At 39.7% G+C, this 22361-nt stretch overlaps 1 protein-coding gene across 16 annotated transcripts in view; it reads right to left on the bottom strand.

Moving 5' to 3' along the window:
- The window catches only part of BPTF (bromodomain PHD finger transcription factor), a 135733-nt gene that overhangs the window by 20649 nt on the left and 92723 nt on the right, over positions 1-22361 (bottom strand). For 9 of the 16 annotated variants that reach the window (XM_025279801.3, XM_025279807.3, XM_025279802.3 and 6 more), the window contains 11 exons: positions 19012-19136; positions 18130-18258; positions 15838-15988; positions 14755-14878; positions 11327-11573; positions 10804-10965; positions 10435-10586; positions 9449-9557; positions 5041-5258; positions 2016-2238; positions 350-1287 (listed from right to left, as the gene is read on the bottom strand). In XM_025279801.3, coding sequence (XP_025135586.3) covers positions 350-1287; positions 2016-2238; positions 5041-5258; positions 9449-9557; positions 10435-10586; positions 10804-10965; positions 11327-11573; positions 14755-14878; positions 15838-15988; positions 18130-18258; positions 19012-19136 — 2578 coding nt within the window. Of the gene's footprint in view, positions 1-349; positions 1288-2015; positions 2239-5040; positions 5259-9448; positions 9558-10434; positions 10587-10803; positions 10966-11326; positions 11574-14754; positions 14879-15837; positions 15989-18129; positions 18259-19011; positions 19137-22361 lie in introns of those variants that run through there. The other 7 variants (XM_025279812.3, XM_025279815.3, XM_025279805.3 and 4 more) reach the window with 6 other exon arrangements.

The raw sequence follows: 22361 nt of genomic DNA, 5'->3' as shown, positions 1-22361 counted from the left end.
AACTGCGAATACCTTCAAACAAATCGCCATGATGCCTCAAGTGGCTTCAAAACTTAGTCAAACCTTCAAGTTTCAAAGATACTTAAACTTCCTATGTCCATTCTTCCCATCTTAGTTCTCCCAAAATACAGGTAGTTTTCACCGGTAAGTACTGGCTGTTTATACACAACAGAGTTCCAAACCGTAAGTCATGTGATACGTTTTGGTCAATGCAGTGCTGCTTCTAACTTGAAGCGACAATGACTTCCGTGTCTCGTTCACAGAAAGCTAACACAACCAAACACTACGTCTAATGCACAGCACAATCATTCAAGCTACTGAACATGCTGCTTTTACTTAGTAACTTTACCTGTTTCTGAATGATTTCACTTTGATTAGAAGCTTGGAGGGTGTGTTCCCGCTTAATTTCTATCTGTTGCTGCTTCTTCTTTTGCTGCTGATCCCTGAGTTGCTGAACCCTCTGCAACTGCTCTTGCACACTGGCTGCCTGCACTGCAACCACATTCTGAATGTGGTGAGTCTGCACAGGGCTGCTCTGCTGAATCTGAACGGGTAACTGGAGTTTGATCTGCTGGGGCACACCACCTTGCTGAGCCTGTATCTGAGCCACAACCTGCGGCTGGATCTGGGAGAGAACCTGGACTTGTGGCGGCAGCTGCGGCACAGCCAGGACTTGGGGCTGAGGCTGCGGTACTTGGAGCGGAGGACGGGGCGGGGATGAAACAGTAACTTGACTTAACGCTTGTCCTGGTGAAAGAGTTTGAGTTGAAGACTGTACCTGGGGTTGTGACTGTGGCTGGCCCTGGGAAGGTGTCGGAAGAGATGTATGTGGCTGGATTGGAATCGGTTGGGAGGCTGGAGTCTGACCCTGGGCCTGCTGTCCGGGAGACACTTGGGATGGCGTCGATGGACGTACTCGAGTCTGTGGTGGGCTCTGGACGCGAGCAGGAGACTGTCCTTGGACATTACTCTGAGGCGGACACTGTCCTGCAACCTGGGGTTTGGAGGACTGTGCTTGGGTGGGCTGTGCTTCAGGAGGGACATGGGAGGCCACGGTTGTTTGGGTCTGAACTTCAGGCTGAGTCTGAGTTTCAGGCTGAGCTGGGGATGGGGGCTGGGTTTGGGGCTGGGGCTGAGCTGAAGGCTGAGCAGAAGGCTGAGCGGGCTGCGCAGGCTGAGGCTGGGCTTCTGGAGGACTCACGCTCGACGGCGGAGCTGGAGGCAGGCTTTTGGCTGGCTGCACCTGTGTCGGGGATGATAATTTACTCTGTCTTTGTTCACTTGTACCTGTGAAAAGGCAAGAGCAAATACTTATGACTCTAGAACGTAAGACTGTGGTTTAAGAAGAATTTGAAGGGGATTTTCTAAAGGTGAGAATTCTGTATTTCAGGATGGAGGACTGAGGCTTAGAAATGCTCCATCCAGAAATACTTTGGTCAGGACTCGCCTAAATCGAGGAACCCTCCCCATGTTCACGGCTGCCCACCACACATTTTGCGAAATCTCCAGAGGGCTGGCTTCCAAAGCAAAGCGCAGTCTCTGGACATCAGTCCGGTCTTGTGGCCCAGACTAAGCTACCCATATCCCTCTTCTATGGCATGGGGTCAGTGAATGACAGCAGCTTGCAGGGGAGGCTCACAGAGTGCTCTGGTTTTGGAGCTCTCAGTCCTAGCTTATGAGCTGGACAGACCATCTGCCTGGCGAGCACGTCCGTGATTCACTCAGCAACTACAGGTCTGGGGCAGAGCAGGAGGGGGAACAGTCACCACGGCACGTTACTACTGTGCGCCACCCCCTGCTTTCCTCATTTCCTAAAGGGGTGGAGGGGTGGCGACAGGGAGTCTGTCCGGGCAAGAGATCTGGTCGAGCTCTTGTGAGGCTGACCAGTCAGCTGTGGACGCTCATCGGCTTGGGGCACATCCTCCCAAGGTAAAGCCCCCGTCCTCTTGCCTCCTTTGTCACCCGGCAACTTGTGACACCAACGAGCAGCACTCCTGACAACTCCCAGGTTCTACCTGCTGCTGTAGTAGAGACGGTGGTGGTGGTGCTGCTGGTGGTGGCAGCTGTGGTTGCCAGTGGGGTGAAGAGGAATCGCTGAACGGTACCATTTGGCATTGCAGCTTGCATCAGCTGCTGTCCTGGGCCTGGAAGTACAGTCACCCCTTGAGGAATCAACTGCAGCTGCCCAGTAGTCTGGCCTTGTCCTTGAATCACCACTGTCAAACCCTGATTGCCGCCCTGCAGAGAAAACACCTAACATGTAAAGAGCGTTCACAAAGCGTCAATCTGGAAGTATGCTGTTTTTATGTTGAAAAGATCCTTTAAAATAATGAAATTATGTATTTGAATGTCTATGGAACAGTACCAAGATAAATACAGGTAAGCTAAAAGAACAGTATTTATTTTAAAAGACTGGTGGTGATTAGTGGAAAAAACATGAATTAACAGTCCAGAGTTCCAGTCCGAGTTCTACACATGGACAGCCAGGAATTTGTCTATGAGTAACACCACTTACCTGGATCTAAGTCTCCCAGTCTCTAAAATAAGAGCATTGAAGTGACTAAGGTCTCCACAAAATTCTGAGTTTAAATAACCTTATTTATATTCATATTATTTTATAACGTTCAAAGCATCTTCATACGTACTTTAGACATGCCTCACTTGATTCTCACAATAGACTTGTGACTTTGTGGAGTAAGGAGAGAAAATATTACTACACCCTTCCTACCAATTAGGAAACTCAAGTTAGTAAGTTCAAGTCCCTTGCCTACAATTAGAGAGCAAGTCCAAGGTGAGACACAGTGAGAAGCCCAGGTCTCCTAGTTTCAGTTTTTACACTATGTACCAAACGATCTATGGAGTGTGTGTGTGCTGAAGCACAGAGAGCTTAGGGTTCTACACATGGGATGCAAACACCACGTGAGGAAGGTCACTAATGTCCGAGTTATCACCAAAATGGGGACCAGGAACTAAAAACTCCATGTGTACTGCCACTTCTGTCCAGAACTTAGTAATCCTCAACCACCAGGAGCATAAAGGAGAATTAGAAAGCAAACGTGTTGACCAATCCACCCCAAATCTCCCAGTCAAAACTGACACTACAAAGTTCACTTATTAAGCTCCATGCACTTTTACTCAGGAGCCCCGTACTCACTCTTGCTTTTCTAAAATACTTTTGTGTGCACAGTCAAAACTACATAAAACACAAAGCATAAACATAAAGCATAGTTTAAAGAATTATGAAGTGAAGATCTATAAACCCAGCATTCAGGTCATCATCGCCAGTACCCAAGAAGCTCTGCATGGGACCTGCTTTGATCTTAATCTCCTTCCTTTTGCCCTAGAGGGAAGCACTGACTTCACGGATACATTATCTGCATTTCATCGTGTTGTGACCACTGAGGTGCAGACAGATACGGGGGCCACAGGCTCATGACTTCAGCAGCACCATTATTTACAAAGAATATGAAGGGTGCCCTTTGGTGCCCCTCCAGGAAGGCAATGCAGCAGCCCCCTAACTCTGCACAATGTAGCTAGTTTTGCCTGTTTCTGAATCTTAGGTAAGTAGATCATAATGTATGTTTGTTTGTTACTTGCTTCTTTATTTAGCTCAACAATGTAGTTCTACATTGCCATAGTTTGTTCATTTCAGCTGCTGTAGGAAGGCATCACCACTTTACTGATCTAATCGATGGCTGCTGTGTATATTCATGTCCATTATTCTGGAGCTCAGATGAACAAGAACTTTTCGAGAGAACATACCTAGGAGGGCACCTACTGTGACCTGGGGCATGCTGAGTCTTCAACTTTGCGAGAAAGTATTAAGGAGTTTTCCAAGGTGGCCAAACCAATTTACATTATTATCAGTTGTATAATGAGAGTTCATTCTACTCCATGTTTTTGCTTTTCTTGATTTTGTCTGACATTTTACTTTATACCAATCTCTTAATATATGGTTTTAATACACATTTCCCTCATTACTAACAAAGTTCAGCAGTTTTTGGGATTGGTGGACTTTTAAGAGTTCCTCTATTCTCATCAAGTGTGTCTATATTCTTATTTTTTACTAAGTTATCTGGATCTTTTCCCATCTTAATCTGTAGTAGTAACTCTTCATTTCTGGAGAACAATCCTTGGCTGGCTATATGTATACCTTCCCCTCACTCTTTTCACTCTTTCATGTTTGATGGACTCAAGTTCTTACTTCTAATGTTGTTGAATTTATAAATCTTTTCCTTTATGGTGAGTATTTTCTGTCTTTAAGAAAGCCTTTCCTACCTTCTGAAAAGTACTAGAGTCTTATCTTTCACAGCTAAGACTTTAATCTTCCTGCGGCTGAGTTTATGAGTGAGGTTGTGGTCCAAGCCAGGACCTTTTATTGAAAAGTCTGTCCTTTTAATGATTCACACTGCCATCCAGGTCATATATCAAGTGTCCACATATACATTTGGGTCCTCTTCCACTGTTCTGTACCAACTGATCTACCTATCCTTGTGTCTGAACCTTACTGTATTAATTAGTGAAGGACTATAATTTAAAGTCTTTATATCAGGTTACTACATAGGGCAAATCCTCCTTTTCTTCAAAAGTATTAGAGTTATTCTGGATCCTTTGAACTTCCATATAAATTTTTTAAAAATCAGCTTGTCAAACTTTAAAACCTCTCTCTTAGGATTTTGATGGCAACCACATTCACTCTATGGATCACTATTGGAAGAACTGATAGTAACACTAGGTGTTGCAAGAAAACGGCTTAATGTACTCAAATTTTATTTTTCCCAAGCAAATTAGTTAACTAATAAATTTTGGTGGTTCAATGTGTTATCCACCTTGCTATTATAGAACACAATCTCAGCATTCTGGACAGTTGAGGGGTATCGCATCCTGCCTTTAAGAAGTTCTTTTCTTTGACTTTAGGAAGCAGCCATTTCTTAAAACAAGTACATTTTTAAACCTCTGAAAATAAGTCCATGTTTTAAAACCTACAGCAGATGTAAATAACATCACTTCTAAAGTGAAAAGGGAAGTCATATTACTTACGTGGCCCTGTGTTAACTGAGTGAGCTGAGCCATGGTAAGTTTCACCTGTCCTTGCTGGGGACGAGGGGGCTGTGAGGTTGAAGGCTGCAGATTCGCAGTGGATGTTCCTGAAGGCAACCCTTTCTGTGCAGGTGTGGAGGAAACGGTACTAGGGGCAGAGATCGCAGTGGAGACCGGCTGCCCTCTGATGATCTGTGTCACCACCTGCTGAGGAGCACCTATGTAAACAGGGAAACATTAGAGTGCTTTTGTGCCCGGAGTGGTCCTCTGAGATGAGATTTATCTTTCAACACTTCGCATGAATGTATTTTCTCAATTTTCAAAAAGACTTATGGGATGCCGACAGACAGATACCTTTAGTCATATACCCATACCCAAAGGACCCACCCGGTTGTCAATGAGTCTGTTTTCACTCAGCTCACTGACAACCTCTCTCCCATTCCTGCTCTCCATAGAAGAGTTCAAAAAACAAACAAGCAAACAAACAATGCTCTTCCTGTGACTCTAAAGCCAAAATGATAATAGGGAAGATGGAGGAGAATATGTAAAAAATGCCATTAGGCAGTCTTTCCTTAGGAATACAAATTAAAAATAACAACACATAACTAATGTAATTTTTAAATAAAACACATATAATCTGGAATATTCTGGGCCAGTTATATTTATAAATGAGCTTTTCTTACATCTATCTGCCAGTTTGGGAGAACCAAGAGGGCAAGGACCCCTATATCCTCAATATTAGAGCAATGTGCTTAACTAATGCTTTCATATTTACTGTTCAATAACTATCTATAGAATGAATGGAGTTTAATTGAAATAGCTCTATCATCTTCTTTAAAAACTGTTTCTCGTTTAACCTGATAAAACTGGGAAAAAAAATCAGATAGTAATTATTTGGTAGCTAGTTTTATACTTACAAAGTCTGAATTCATTATTCATTAGTAAATAACATCATATTTCTGAAGTTTTATGTTCGCATCCTGTTTGTCCTTTTGTGTCTACATATATATTTCTGTGTATATTTCTTTTAATGACTTGTGGTTAATATTACTGCATTATATATAAAATTAAATCTATTTTGACCCTTAGAACACTTTCCCCTTTTCTTTTTTTAAATAACACCATGGTGAAATCCCTGCTTATACATTTTTTTGTGTTTCTAATTATTTCCTTAGAATGAACTCCTCCCAAAGATTCTGTGTTCACAGTATGCACACAATACTAAATTGAATTTTAGAAAGGTTATACTCACTCATACTCCCCCCACCACTGGGTACTCATTTCACTGAACCATTGCCAGCCCCGTCACTACAGTGACATATTCCAGCCATCAGAAACAGTATGACAGCATCGCAGTGCCTGCGATTCTTCAGCTGGGCTAGTTTTCTCTGGTAGCATGCTCCTGAATTCTGGTGGCTTGTAAATATGCTTTAAAAATTGGCAGGATAAGTTTTCTTTCTTTTCTGTTTCTTCTAAACTGTTCTTGGTTACTGTCATCCATTTATTCATAAAGATGAACTGAAAAATAGTATAGTGTATGTAGACAAGTGCCTGAATTTACGAACTTCTGGACCCCAACACTATGTTCTTGTTCTGAAGTTCAAGGAACAGTTCATGGAAAGTTACTTCATCATCTTGTATTGGTACAATGTCGTCATAATCACAGATGAATAAAAGGGTTCGGACTGACTGGTTATATGATGTAATTCAGATGATCCCCAATATGTACATGCTAATTTATTTTTAGATTATCATCGAAATGCAAATTCAAAAATTAAAACACTTTTTATTCCATCTTGGGAATGTACGACTTTGGGAAAGGCTAGCGAGCGTGGTGGTAGAATAGGGATACGCTGACCAGTACACAGTCAGACACAGACACACACACACTGCACACATCCACTCTCCCTCCATCTCCCTGACCACAGGGATATGCCGACCTGCACATACTCAGACACACACACACAACACACATCCACTCTCCCTCCATCTCTCTGACCACAACTCCAAAGAGTCTTCACTGGGCCCCCAGGCCCACTAGCCACCTTGCTTTTCAAACAACACACCAGACACACTCATATATATTCACATATGCAAGTCTATTATCACTTATCATCTATAAACTTTTCTTCTTCTTTACATATGAGTTTTATGATCCCTTTAAGTTAACTGCCTGACAGCTATTTTTAAACACAAATAGATATTAAATTTCATCAATTGTCATTGTAGTATTAACTGAAATAACAAACCATACTTTCTTCTCGGGGATAAATTTTGCTTAAGCATTAGGGGATTGCTGTTTCAAAAAAATACCAAGCCATGTTTTATACTACAATTATGCTAAATCTGTAAAATGAATGGGGAAAAAAAACAATCAATCCCACCCCCTGCTCTTATGCCCTGAAACTATGTCTTATAAGAAAGACATTGTTTTCCAACCATTTCAGAGCATTTTACCTATAAACCCATGAGGTCTAGAATTCTTTTTTGTAGGTAATAGTATGGCAACTTTTTAAATTTCTTTCCTTGATATGAGTCATTAAGACTTGAAATTTAGGGGACTTCCCTGGTGGTCCAGTGGCTTCCAATGCTTCCACTGCAGGAAGGCGTGGGTTTGATCCCTGGTCAGGAGACTAAGATCCCACATACCATGTGGCATGGCCAAAACAATTTTTTAAAAAAGACTAGGAATTTATAAACATAGTATATAACTATGCCTTGTTATTCAAAAAGATTTAGTTCACCCTATTGTTACGGCACTTTCTCATTCCTACTTTTAGTAAACGAGCATTTTGTTTCCTTTTGTCAAGATCAGACTTGCAAAGGAAAAGAGTTTAATATTTGCCTCTTTGCCTTATAATCATTATTACTTGTATTTATTTTACTTCCTATTTTCCTTTTAGACTTGTTTAATATCTTTTTCTAACTTCTGATTAAGATTTAATATGGGTTTTTGAGTCTGTTTTGTTTACCAACATGTTTCAACTGCCTAGAGTAGGTGCTCAAATATTTGTTGAATGAATGAATTTGCAGCCTGGCTTAATTGCTATTTGATAATCTGTTTGTTGGAGAAGGCAATGGCACCCCACTCCAGTACTCTTGCCTGGAAAATCCCATGGACGGAGGAGCCTGGTGGGCTGCAGTCCATGGGGTCGCTAGGAGTCGGACACAACTGAGCGACTTCACGTTCACTTTTCACTTTCATGCATTGGAGAAGGAAATGGCTAACCCACTCCAGTATTCTTGCCTGGAGAATCCCAGGGACGGGGGAGCCTGGTGGGCTGCCGTCTATGGGGTCGCACAGAGTCGGACACGACTGAAGCGACTTAGCAGCAGTAGCAGCAGCAATCTGTTTGTAATGACACATTTTCTTTAACATAAAAGTTCCTTTTGAAAACATATGTTTTTAAATTCCAAGTAAATAAAAGTTATTAGTATAATACCTTAGTATTAATTTCTAGATTCACTACAAAAAATGTAGCCTATACATATTCTACTTTTCATCAAGGTTTTACCTATGGCTCATTTTAAGACCATTTTCATAGGAACAGCTCATAAATATTTGCAACTAATGAGTATTCCTAAAGGTACAAAATTGATATAGTCTGGTTCTGGTCTACTATGCTTCTGCTAATCCTTCCTTGATTTCAAATAGCTTTTGCTTTATATACTTCAATGACATCTTATTTAAAGATACAAGATTACATCTTCACTGCAATCTTTAGCTTTAAGCCAAAATAAAGAAAATAACCCTCTGTGTCCTGGTTGTTTTTTTTTTTTTTAAATTTTGAATTTGACTTTGTTCAGTATTAATAGGATTATCGATGTCTTCTCTCTACCCCTTGTTTTTTTTTGTTTTTTTTTTTTGTCCTTTATTTCATGTATCCTTAACCATCTTTTTTTTTTTTTAAACCTTTTGTGGTAATCTGCTTTTAGGTACATTCTCATAAAGGTTTTTCCACTAAGTCTTTATTGGCTTCAACTTTTAATATGGGAGCTTTAACATTTACATTAAAAACAGCAGGGATTGCCTTTGTAATTTTGTCTCATGCTTTCCATTTAAATGCTTCTTAGCCACTTCCTTGATTTTACCTATCCTTTACCACACAGACTGATTTCTTTGCTCATTCTCTTTACGCCAGTGATTTCAATGTATATATCCAATTAACTAGAGGTCTGAAGAACATTTTAACCAAGCAATACTTGAATCTGCTTTTCTCTTATTGACAATGCCAGAAATGAAATAAAATCGATGGGGACATCCCATGATAAATCAGAAATTTAGTATGCTTTGAAATCTTAATTCATATTGGTATTTTCTAATATGTGGAATGCCAAATATAGAATATTATAGATTTCCTACACTGGCTATTTAGATGCAAATGATAATGCTGGGGTGGATGAATACCTGGCTGTACCATCACAGGTGCTCGAATAATTGCCTTTCCTAGTGTTGACTGCTGGAGTGGAGTTCTAATCACCGTCATACCAGGGCGGATCTGAGGCCCTGTGATGACCTACAAATGACACAAAGGACAAGGAATTAAATGTTTTTAAAAGACTAGAGCATGACGGACTCAGGAACAGAGATCTTTAAACGTTCTATATTGATAAACATGTCTATAGAAATGACAGAGACTCTTGGACATTACATACTAAATTCTATGAAGCATCAGAATACAGACAGACTTTTGAGGGGAGAAAATAGAATTCAAATCAGATCATACAACACTCCTCATCACTGATACCAAGAACAGCCTACAGACTAAAAGAAAAGAACAAGACCCAGGAAAGCTTGCTCTAAAACCACCACAGTTGGTCATAGGAAAATGAGGAGTCCTATTTTTCCTGAGCTCCAATCTTTATCTGTAACCCAGAGAACACAGGAGCAAGATTGGAAGCCAAAAGCTCTTTCATACGGAGCATATTACTTTCAGTGTTAGGTTTAGAACATTCTCAAGTCTGCAAAACATTAAGCCTTTTTCATAATACTAGTGCCAAAGAAATGATGTATCTAATATGTGTGTGTCTCAGCTGATAGACTAGTTTCAGGGCTGTGGAGTGTCTTTTTCACTCTACTTCTTAGTTGTACTGAACATTCTCCTTGGGTGATCCAGTGTTCCCCACTGTTTTCAATTAAGAAATATTTTTGTAAAATCCTGGAAAAGCAATCTTTATGATTCATAAACTGTTCTAATGTGGTATTAACAAAATGTTAAAAATGAACAATTCACTAGAAATATAACTAACAGATTTTTTAAAAAACCAATACTTTGTCACAGATAAAGTAAAAGGCAAAGAACAATTAGGAGCTGGATTAATCCCAGAGGAGGCCATTCTAAACTCCAACCAATGTGGTTATTAACAGCAAATCAACCTGTAAAGGACTCTTACCTGGGAAGTGGTTGTGCTTCCTCCAGAGCCTGAGGTATTGGGCCTAATGGTGACTGTCGCTGTCCTGGGCTGGAATGAAGTAAAGGTTTGCTGACTTGTACCTGTACTCGATGGAATGATACCCAAGACTTTCTGCTGTACTTGAACAACGCCTTGAAAAAAGAGATGAAGAAGTCATTAACAACTGCTTCTTTAGTAACACCTCAGGTACTGCTTGGTTTTTGAGGAGAAACTAGGTGTGGCGGGGGGTTTTAGTGGGCTACATAAAATGTGAGAGCCGAAGACTGAAATCAGTGAAAAGGAAATGAAAAATAATGGCAACAGTATGATCTGGCAAATGTGAATTAAAACTCTCCACATTTCCCTTACCTCCTTGTGTTGCTGGCACATTTACAGCGACAATCTTGCTGTTTGCAGGAAGTGGAAGTTTGGTAATTACTTTTCCTGCCATAGTGACTGGATTGCCTGTAATTTGGAACGTCTGACCTGTGCTGGCAATGGTTGTAGCAGATGTGGCAGCTGTGCTGGTGGCTAATGGGGCATAAGACATTCGATAAGCTTCAGATTTAAAATAACCAGCAACGCAGCGACTTCTAGGAAGGCACCAATGCATGAGATGTGGCTCATTTTTGTATTTTTAAGAAAAGCATTCCACTCCACTCAAAGTAAGTGAACCATGTAAATGTTGAAAGTGAAATAATGTAAGAGAGGAGTTTCGCTAATGTAATATTAGGAACATTATCTGTAACAAACCTACTGTTACAGTTGGTTTGCTCAACCGGCTGCAGAAGAAAAAGAATTTTCTAAAGAAAAGTTTCATTTCAGTAGGTAAAGGACGGATATTTCTTTTTCTTGAATGAAAGCAATCTTTTATTTAATCACAGGTGTGTACCTGAATTTGACTGGCCTTGCTTAACCCAGGTGGCAAAGGTTTGATGAAAGTTCTTGTTCTGCTGGAATGTTACTGTAGCGGGAGACCCGACTTTAGTAGTTAGTACCATTTTGGTTCCAGTTGTAACCGGGCCACTGATGGGGGCCACCATGACTTTCTGTGCTGGAGAGATGGTACTAGTCGTGCTGTTTGTCGGGGAAGTAGTAGAAGCTGCAATCACTGTAGGCTTCTGTTGTTCCAATCGTTTCTAGAAAAGTCAGGGAGAGAAATCATGAACAAAAGTCATTTCAAATAAAAACGCCATTCTGTAAAAAGTCCAGTCACAATTCCTTCTAATCTAAGAAACTGCACCAAACTTCTAAAAATATTCTACTTCTAAAAATGGGCTCATATAAACTCACACCTGAATTTAATTTGTTGAGGAAGGCAATACTTTTATAACTCTAAATTACATATACTTTATTAAAAGTAGCTTTTCACAACAAAAATTTGAAATGATCATGTTTTCCCAGTCTGTGCAAAGGTCCAAGCTTTCAGACTGAAAACACAAGAGACATGAGTGATCTTACTAGACACAAGGATATCGTGCGACTCAGTGGTGGAGTTTAGAATAGACAGCAAATGATGGGCCTGTAAAAGGATTTAATTTCATCATGATGATCATTTATCCAATAATAAAGAATGAGTCAATTTTTTTGGGGGGGTGGGGGGGCTTTTCCATGTGACATGCAGAATCTTAATTCCCTGACCAGGGATCAAACCCAAGTCCCCTGCAGTGGAAGAGTGGAGTCTTAAACACTGAACCATTAGGGAAGTCCCCAAGAACAGGTCAATATTTAAATATCACTATTCAAGTTGGCAAACCTGTAATCAAGCAAGCTGAAAATTATAAATGATTTTTCTAGACTTATAATCTTCAGTTCAAGTATTTTTACATAAAAATCCTTAAGGGTATTTTATACAGAATGGTATAATCTGATCTTTCAGACTATAGGGTTATCAAAGACAATGTTTCTTTCCCCATAGATTGCTGCCTTTTCCTGACAGCATACTGACATGACAGCTTATGTTTACACATGTGAAAACTACAGATAGCATGGACTACAAACCTGGTGGGAGACCCTTTACCTTCATTACCCTATTTAATGCCTGGATCTTTAAATTATGATTTAAAGATGAGGAAACTGAGACTCAGTTCGTAAAACTAGTCTAAGGTCACAGAGCTAGTACATGGTGGAGCTCACTTGCATGCAAAGATCAAATTTCAATGAAGTATTTCCTGCCATCAAAAACAGCTCAGCAAAGATAGTGCACCCAGTCTTTTTACTGTTACTTTTGCACATGTCCTGTATGCCTGAAAATAAAGGGAGGTATTTTATATAATTTCTCATTTCTCAGAAGAAAAGGAGTTTAGTTTTGGATTCCGGGAAATCTCATCTGACTAAATTAGTTTTTTGTTTTTTTTTTAAAAAGGAGACCAAACACCTCCCCCTAAACACATAGCTATTTTCTGGGTCTATGCCTTTAAATATTGGAAATGTACACTCTGGGAAATATAGCCAATATTTTGTAATAACTGTAAATGAAGTATAACCTTTTAAAATTACATAAAAAATTACAAGGGTAAAAGAAATCATAGATTTGATATGTCCACAGAATCTGCTGGGTTTGTACACATATTCAAAAAGGCAAGTCTGTCATTAAATTCTAGTTGTCATTATTGCCTAAATTTTGCATGAAAGAAAAAAAGTTAAGATCATCTTCACTGCTAAATTTGAAAAGCATATTAAAATGAGGACTGGCCTGTTTCAAGAAAGATTCTGAATAAGGATTTTGAAGTAGTGTATAAATTAATTATATCCTGCTCTGTTCAACTAAGCTATATCCAGGATGTATGTCCATCACCTCAGAAGCTGACACACATGGGAAAAACAGAGACAACAATGTTCCTGGGGGACTTACAGGGGAAATAAATCAAGTTCAGGTTCTGACTTTCAATTGCCAGAGAAAAGTTCATTATCAAATGATAGAAATTGACTCCCTGCCCACCCCCACCACCAAAGCAAAACCTCAGGTTACATTGTAGAGATGACAAAAGACATCCATAAAAGGGAAAACAAAACAGTTAGCCTGTCTTTCCATAAGTGGACAGACAGACATGACAAGATCCATGTGTTGTTATCTCAAACTGTGATCTAAGTAAAGATGACCCATAGTAAGCCACAGTAAAAGATATATAAGAACTTGAAAAATGTTATATAAAATATGAGGGACAAGGTAAAATGTAAGGAAATGAAGAATCTGATTTTGTATGTAATTTTTAACTTAGTTTTGTGTCACTAAGTTAATGGTATGTATTTTATCTATATCTTGAAAATTTATATATTCAAGTTTGGCTAAAAGCTTTATAGTATCTTCTTAACAATAATTCAGAGAAGGCAGTGGCACTCCACTCCAGTACTCTTGCCTGGAAAATCCCATGGACGGAGGAGCCTGGTGGGCTGCAATCCATGGTGTCGCTAAGAGTCGGACACGACTGAGAGACTTCACTTTCACTTTTCACTTTCATGCATTGGAGAAGGAAATGACAACCCACTCCACTATTCTTGCCTGGAGAATCCCAGAGATGGCGGAGCCTGGTGGGCTGCCGTCTATGGGGTCTGACACAGAGTCGGACACGACTGAAGTGACTTAGCAGTAGCAGTAGTAACAATAATTATCAACAATAATTAACAACAATCTTCCTAACAGTAATTATCTTTTACACGGGTCCCTAAGTTGTCAGGCACAATTTGCTTTTTCATAGGCTACAGAGATTTTATAGATCAAAATTTTGCAGGGAAAAATTGTCCTTAGAAGCTACTCATCAGGACTTTTCTAATGGTCCAGTGGTTAAGGCTCTGTGCTTCCACATGGAACTCTGCTCAATGTTATGTGGCAGCCTGGATGGGAGAGGGATTTGGGGGAGAATGGAAACCTGTATATGTACAGCTGAGTCCCTTCGATGTTCACCTGAAACTACCACAAAATTGTTTGTCAATCGGGCATACCCCAATACAAAATAAAAAGTTAAAAAAAAAAAAAAAGACTCTGCTTCCACTGAAAGAGGTGAGGGTTCAACCCCTGGTTGGAAAACTAAGATCCTGTCACATGACACGACACAGCCAGGAAAAAAAAAAAGAAACTACTCATTGAAATATAACAAAGAAGAGCTTAGACTTCAGTGTTCTTCAAATATGTACACTTTTTGCAAAAGCACAGCTTGGTATATCCACAGAATTACTTTCAAGTACTGAAATTAAGATACATGTGTGAGATACACGTAAAAACAAAACCACACAAACATATAATTACTGTGCTTTTAGCGTGCATGAATTTGGCTAAAAATGTCAATTCGTTGCCAGGTGGGACAGTACCAACTCCCCCACCTGCTGGGCAGCCAATCGCTGCTGTTTGAGGTGAGCCTCCATTTGGGCCTTGAAGTCCTCTGCCTTCTTCTGTTCACTAACCTTAGCCTGTTGCTCAACTGCTTGTGCCTTTTCTTTCTCCACTCTGCAGGGAAAGAAAGGAGGAATTTGTCAGAAACTACAGGCATACCTCAGAGATATTGTGGGTTTGGTTCCAGACCACCGCAATTACATAAATATAGCAGTAAAGTGAATCACATGAATTTTTTTGATTTCCCAGTGCATATAAGTGATACTTACACTATTACTGTAGCCTCTTAAGTGTGCAAAAGCATTATGTCTAAAAAAATGTACATACCTTAATTTAAAAAATACTTTGTTGTTAAAAAATACTAATAATCACCTGAGCCTTCGTTGAGTACAGTGGTAACATCCAAGATCACTGATGGGGAGTGGGGACAGGGGTGGGAGTCAGGCTCAGGAGAGGGGAAATGTATGTATGCTTATGGCTGATTCGTGCTGTGGTAGGGCAGAAACCAACACAACGCTGTAAAGCAATTATCCTTCAATTAAAAATAAAGATCACCGATCACAGATTATTATAAGAAATCATATAATAGTAAAAAATTTCGAAATATTGTTAAGAATTACCAAAATGTGACACAGAGACACAAAGTAAACAAATGGTGTCAGGGAAATGGTGCCAACAGACCTGCTCAAGGGAGGGTGGCTACAAACCTTCAGTATGTAAAAATAAAAAACAAACAAAAAAAGCAGTTATCTGCAAAGTGCAAGAAAATGAGCAAGCCTGTATCCTATCAGGCATCTGGAATCTAATATTAGGTGAAACCTGGCTAAATGTCATAAAAGTATAAAATTATCTCAATTTAAAAATAAAACATTAAATCAAGGTAATTTGCAACTGACAAGTGGATGGTAACTCATAAAAACCAGGAAGAGGCCCTTAATAAACTACACACAGCTAGAGAATCAAAATGTGGATCAAAATTAGGACATACTGAATAAACTATTTAAGAAGTAATTCTTGAATTCTGAAGTGACAGAAATCTTCAATATCTGATCACATGTAAGCCATTTCCTTACCTTTCAGCAAATGCCCTGATCTCCCATAATTCCAACTCTTCCTCTGCCACCCAGGTTTCGATAATAACAGGGCCAGTTTGCTTGGGCGTTTCTGGTCTCTTTGGCCGCAGCGCACTTGATCGAAGGCCTTTCCTCTGAGGTGTAGGTGTTTCTTTGGAAAAGAAACCAGAGTATTCTAAGCAATATAGCTTCTAAAATTATAGTACTTCTGGCATCTTCTCTTATATGAAAAGCAAGGATTGGCAAAGTTTTCTTAAAGGGACAGATGGTAAATACTTTAGACTATGCAGGCCAGATGGTCTCTGTTACAACTTCTCAATACTGCCTTTGTATCATAAAAAGAGCCAAAAACAACATACATGTAAGTGAGTAAGTGTGGCTGTGTTCCAATCAAACTTTACTAACAAAAGCAGATGGTGGGTCAAAGCTTATGGGCCGTCGTTTGCTGGCCGCTGATATAAAAGTCCTATGAGCCTTTACCCAGCCTGTTCCCTCTGCCTGGACACTATTCCTAGCTCCCTTCATCCTCCTTTGACTGCTGCTTAATCATCCTTCAGACCACAGCATGGATACCAACTTCCTTCAAGAAGCATGGCATTCTCCTCCCAGGTGGGCTGTGGGGGTCTCTGACATGTGCAGCCCTGGCAATCTGTATTTCCCTATCACGGCACCGAGAAGAGGGACTGGAGAGTTGCTAATGGAAAGGAGGGATTGGAAACTATTAAGAACAGATATAATTTCCAATGATAAAGATTTTAAAAATAAAAAGTAAGGACAGACAAGCACTGAACTGTCCCATATGTTCAGGAAAAAGAGAAGCAGCAGAATCACAGGCAAGCAACAGAAGGAAACTGAAACAGCAGCAGGAGCTGGGCTGTAGGAAGTGATAAAGAAGAGTGATCTCAGAAGACTGGCAGTGGTTTGCGTGGACGGCTGAGGTCGAGACTGGCCAGGAGCACGTTCTTCCATCTGTGTACCTCTGCCCATCAGTGCTCCAGGACAGCCCTGCTTTAATTCTACTAGTATTCCATCATCTTCTAGGACAGGAACCCTTCTTGTTGGTACTCTTTTCAAAAAAGTCATTCCTATTTATTCCCTAAGATGAGCTTTTGAGTTAATTCAATCAAGCTTCAAAAAATTAAATTTATACATTTGGGGACAATTAACTTCTATAAAATAGTAAGCTTCTATCTACAGACAGCATTTTCTTTTTACACATTTCTTAACAGATTTTTCCCTAAGCACTTTTACTATATATATAAAATAAAATTATTGACTTTTGTCTAATTATAGATCTTGAATCTGGACACCTTACTGCACTCTTTTTAGTATTAATAGTTTTGATTTTCAAGTATAGTACTATCATACCTTTTGCTTCCTTGAGAATAGGGCTGGATCCCATTCTTCTATATAATTGCCACCTAGTACCTATCATGTAGCTGTCCGTGTTTCTTTAGTAACTCTTTACGCCTGTTAGGTTATTTCTATACTGAGCACTTACGTATGACACAAGAGCTTGAACCCTTGAGTCAACACATCTTCACTGATCACTTACATGTCAGATCCTGCAGCAGGCTTCAGGACTACAACCAGACAGACTCGAAGGCCTGAGTCTTGGAGCTGATGGTCTGGTGTCAACCACTGCCCCACATCTTAATTGTTAAGAGCTATTTGTACCTTCCTCTGCTGGGCACTGTTGATTGTGGGCATCACAGTGCCCAGGGGAATCTTGCTATGTTTATTACTTAAACATCTTTTTAAAAATGAAACTGTCCGTGATGAAAAAGTATTGCTTTCAAAAGTTGAATGAAGAGTTAAACCGACACTGCAGGGCAGAAACGGAGACTCTGACATAGAGAACAGAATTATGGACACAGTTGGGGACGGAGAGGGTGGGATGAACTGAGAGAGTTGCACTGAAATATTTACACTATCATGTGTAAAACAGACAGCTAATGGCAAGTTGCTGTGTAGCACAGGGAGCTCAGCCTGATGCTTTGTGATAACCTAGAGGGGTGAGATGGAGTGGGAAGGAGGGTCAAGAGGGAGGGGATGTGTGTATACCTATGTCTGATTCATGCTGACATACAGCAGAAACCAACACAACACTGTAAAGCAATCATTCTCCAACTAAAAATAAATTTTTGTTAAAAAGGCATTTTAAGGTGCCTCCCACAAGTACCTACGGACGATGAACTATTAAACAGTTAAAGAAATAATTATAATCAAATTTCAATTCATAAAAGGTAAGGATAACAGGTGAATAATAATAGAATTCTTTCTACTCCTTACCTTTTGGTGCTTCTGGAACTCCAATGGGGCAAATGATTTTCCTGATACAATATTCAGATCGAATGCCATAAGGACCAACATCTCGCCTCTTAATTATTTCTGTCGTTGTGATTTCAGTTTCTGATGTTTCTATGGCAATTTGATTCACACAGTATTAATAACCACCCAAAATATTCAAAGAATAAAAAAGTACAACATCTGGTGCTTTAAAAAAGACACACATGGACTAAACCTCTGGAAACATTTGCTTAATGAAGAGCTGCAGCGCCATCACCAGAGTGTCCTCCTCAATGAAAATTTCTAAACTGAGCAAAATGCTGTTTGGGGACAGCTTCGTTCCTGGAGGTAAAATTCAGCCAAGATAATAAAAACCCTAGGAAAGCAGCAGCAAGCACAGGGTTCCAGGTGTCCCAGTGTATGGTATAAGAAATAACTTCTAAAACTTCACAATGGTTCACACATTAGTGATTCATCTTATAATCCAAACCCTTCCCCTACCCCCAAGATTTTATAGCATATGCTGCCAAACTTTACCAAAGCTGTGTTTTTAAAATGGGCTTCCCAGGTGGCTCAGGGGTAAAGTGCTGGCCAATGCAAGAGATGCAGGCTTGATCCCTGGGTTGGGAATATACCCTAGAGAAGGAAATGGCAACCCACTCCAGTATTCTTGCCTGGGAAATCCCATGGAGAGGGGAGCCTTGTGGGCTATCGTCCATGGGGTCACAAAGAGCTGGACACTGAGCAAACTGAGCACATTTTTAAAATACTAGCACTATCTTTTAATAAATAACAGATACGCTTACAAGGAACTATCAAGCGATTTTCTCTTTTAAACTAGATTTTCTCTTTTAAACTTAAGTTAGAAAATAAAAAACCCCTTACCTGTCCGTGTGGTCCCTCCTCCTGGAGGAGCCTTAGCTGCCATGTCATCCCATCTCAGACTTGCCCACAGTAACCGCAACATAAGACTCACTCCAGCTAAGGACTTCACAGTCTGAAGTCTATACCTGAAAGAAAAACCCAGAAAAACCATGTATGTATATAAACACACACACACATACACACACTGTATTAAACTGAAGGACTGCTTTTTGTCCTCATTGTGACTTCAATATTTATAATATGGCTTTGTAAATGCTTTGGTTATTATGTGTCCCTTAAGAAAAGAACTTTTTTATTCCCAGGCATAGCACGCATCTAACAATTTAAAAAGGGGCTGCAGTCACCTTAGATGCCATATAAATTTGTAAAACAAGAACATTTCATTGTAAGATTGATATGGAAATAATTTATACAGATTTTATAAATTTAGCCTAGTTCTAAAATATGTGTTAGAAAAATTATGAGAGAAAATAAATATGAAGAAATAAATAATGTCAACAGTGTGATAAGTGATCTGAAGGATAAAATCTTAACTGATTTTTGCTGAAACAAATATGAAAATGTTTAATTTTCTCAAAAAGCAAAACAAAAACAAAAAAGACATCATAAATTCAACAAGAGCTTTCCAGATGGACCAAAATTTTGTATTCAAATGGTGGTTCTTCAAAACATGGAACTACTGAATGGTAAATACTGCTAAAACTAATATCACTTTAGCAACATTGGTATAGTTTTGGAATTCTTTGATACAATGAATAATAAAAAAAAGGACATTACTGTATTAATTACTAGTCAGGAGACAAGGGAATCTCTGTGTTCAGGTTTCTCCTAAGCACTATATACAAAGTTATCAAACATTTTAGATATTATTTTAAAAATAATATTAAAAATGCATTCCAGAATGAATTCACAACTGCAATGAGTATCATGTCTTAAAAATAGTACATTTTAAAGCAGCTCTATCAAAATGAATCCGCCACAGGTATAAAAAAAAATAAAAAAAAAAAAAAAAAAATAAAGCAGCTCTAGGCTGTCAATTCCCTATTAGCGGTTTTGTATCATTAAGTATTTAACTGACATTTCCATATACTGAAATGAATACACTGATTGTACTGTAGAGAAGAACTATGACACGAAATTAATTTCCTCCTCTAATGGAGGTACAGGTAAATCTTAAAACAATTTGTATTTGAAAAGCAATGCTTTCCATTCTTAATGTTAAGTTAGAAAAATGAACAATGTGAGGAAAAAAAGCTCTAGCCAAAGAGTTGCTGCCACTTCTTAACTTCCCTTTTCCACCTATACTACTATTATTTTCTTCCCTGTACTACCAGCGTGTGAACCCTCTGACTTGTACAGACAGTTCTTAAATTAGAGGGCAAATGTTAAGTTGCACAGGGTAGGCGAGGGGGAGTGTGTCACTTTCAGACCACACCCCCTACAGAGATGCCTAGGGAACTTCGGACTCATGGGAGCAATCAAATATTTATTTGGAGGTTTTTCTCTTTCTCTCTCTTCTTCCTCCGCTCACTCGCAACAAACAACTTGAAAGTATCTCTGGTTTTACAATGGCAACACTACCAGGTGGGGAACACATCCATGCATTAGAGCCTGTTCATTCATTTATTCATCCAAACAGCACTTGAGTGTCATCTATGTGTTCAACTAAGTAAAAGGAGCTGGGGACACAGATGAATTTTAATCTCTTCCTACATCCTCAGGAGCTGTTAACAGAGGAAAGCACAAGGAAGCGGTTATCGGATTTGGTTCAGGGATGGGGATGAGAGCTTTGCTAGAGTCTCAAAGACAAGGGTGTGAGGGCAGCTGACCAAAGGCAAGGGGGCACACACGTGCTTAGGAGGAAGGTGCATGAGGGCTCACACTTCTTCCTAGAAACCACATCTGGTGTGCTAGGACTGGAGGGAAGGGGTGTGGAGGTGTAGCAAGAGATGGAGCTGGCATGAGAGAAGAAGGAGGAAGCCAGAATGTGCTACACCAAACAGAAGAATTAAAGGACATCAGAGACCATCTATAAGGAGATCTCTAAAACGTACACAGCTCTGCACAGGTGGTAAAAGGGAGTACAGGTGACACACACTCTCCCCTCCCAGCCCTGCAGTAGTTAACACGTCCTCTTGATTTTTATTTTAAAAGCTTTTTGGCCGCACTGTGCAGCATGTGGGATCTTAGTTCCCTGACCAGGGATGGAACCGGTGTCCCCTGCACTGCAAATGAGGAGTCTTAACCACTGACCCACCAGGAAGTCCCAATACACCTGCCTGCTCAGCTTAGTCAGAATAATCACAGGATAGATCTGTATTTTAGAAGGATCCTTCTAATAGCACTATGAGTTCAAAGTGATCATGATACACAGAATCAGGGCTTGGGGAAAAGAGAGTACGGGAATGGACAGTGTAGAGGGAAAAAAAAAGGCCCTTATGAGTCAATGAGACAAGTTTCACTTTTTGAATATTGCTCAGCCTTAACATTAAATTTAATAAAGACCAAACATGTGTGCCTTTGGCATTCTTAGCTCCTACTCTAAGCATCAGACATATTTTTATTCAAGTGTGAGTAGAAAAATGCGTTTCACATACATGGCTTTTATAGCAATATATATATTTTTTTAAATGCATTCTGAAGTCAAAAATAATTACATTTTTACCCATGCCTCTGTTAGGTAGAGGGGATTATGGTTCTCTCAACCTCAGCAAATTAAGACATTAGCATATATCTGAAGGCAATACCTGTTTCAAATGTATAGGAAGGTATTTCCATCTCATTTCTCATTGAAAAATGAGAAATGAACTAAACAGATACAAACTGTGCCCCCAGTGCATATTAAAACATAACAGTACAAGGCTTCTGACACCCAGCCGTGCCCAGAGAAGGGCCCTGGGCAACATGGGAGCAGAACTGGCTCAGAGAACAGTGCTTCCCAGTCAAGCCTACCTTCCATTTCAGAATAGAAAGGAGCAGAAAGGTCGGCCTCCACAAGTGCCAGGTCACTTTAATTAAAGTATTTTACACAGTAACTTTTCCAGTGGGAAAGAAGTTACCTGCAGGACAGTCAAGGATACATTTGGGGACCGCTCTCAATGAAGAAAGCAGAAAAGTGCAGAGTAATCCTACAAATCCATGAACTGTAATGAAGAGTTCCTTGATTCCCTGCAGGATTCTGCAAATCCTTCATTGCAGGCCCTGCAGAGAAATTGTACTTTTCAGCTGTCTCTATTGAATGTGTAATGGAGTGATATTTAATTCAAATCAAAAGATGAGTTATTAAAAAACTTGGTCAAACCAACTATGGTCATATTAATTCCTTCATACTGAGTATTCATTACAGTCTT

The sequence above is a fragment of the Bubalus bubalis genome, chromosome 3 (genome assembly GCF_019923935.1).
Source record: "Bubalus bubalis isolate 160015118507 breed Murrah chromosome 3, NDDB_SH_1, whole genome shotgun sequence".
NCBI lineage: Eukaryota > Metazoa > Chordata > Mammalia > Artiodactyla > Bovidae > Bubalus > Bubalus bubalis.
Note: the sequence above shows the minus strand (reverse complement) of the source record. Positions and strands in the feature narration are given on the sequence as shown.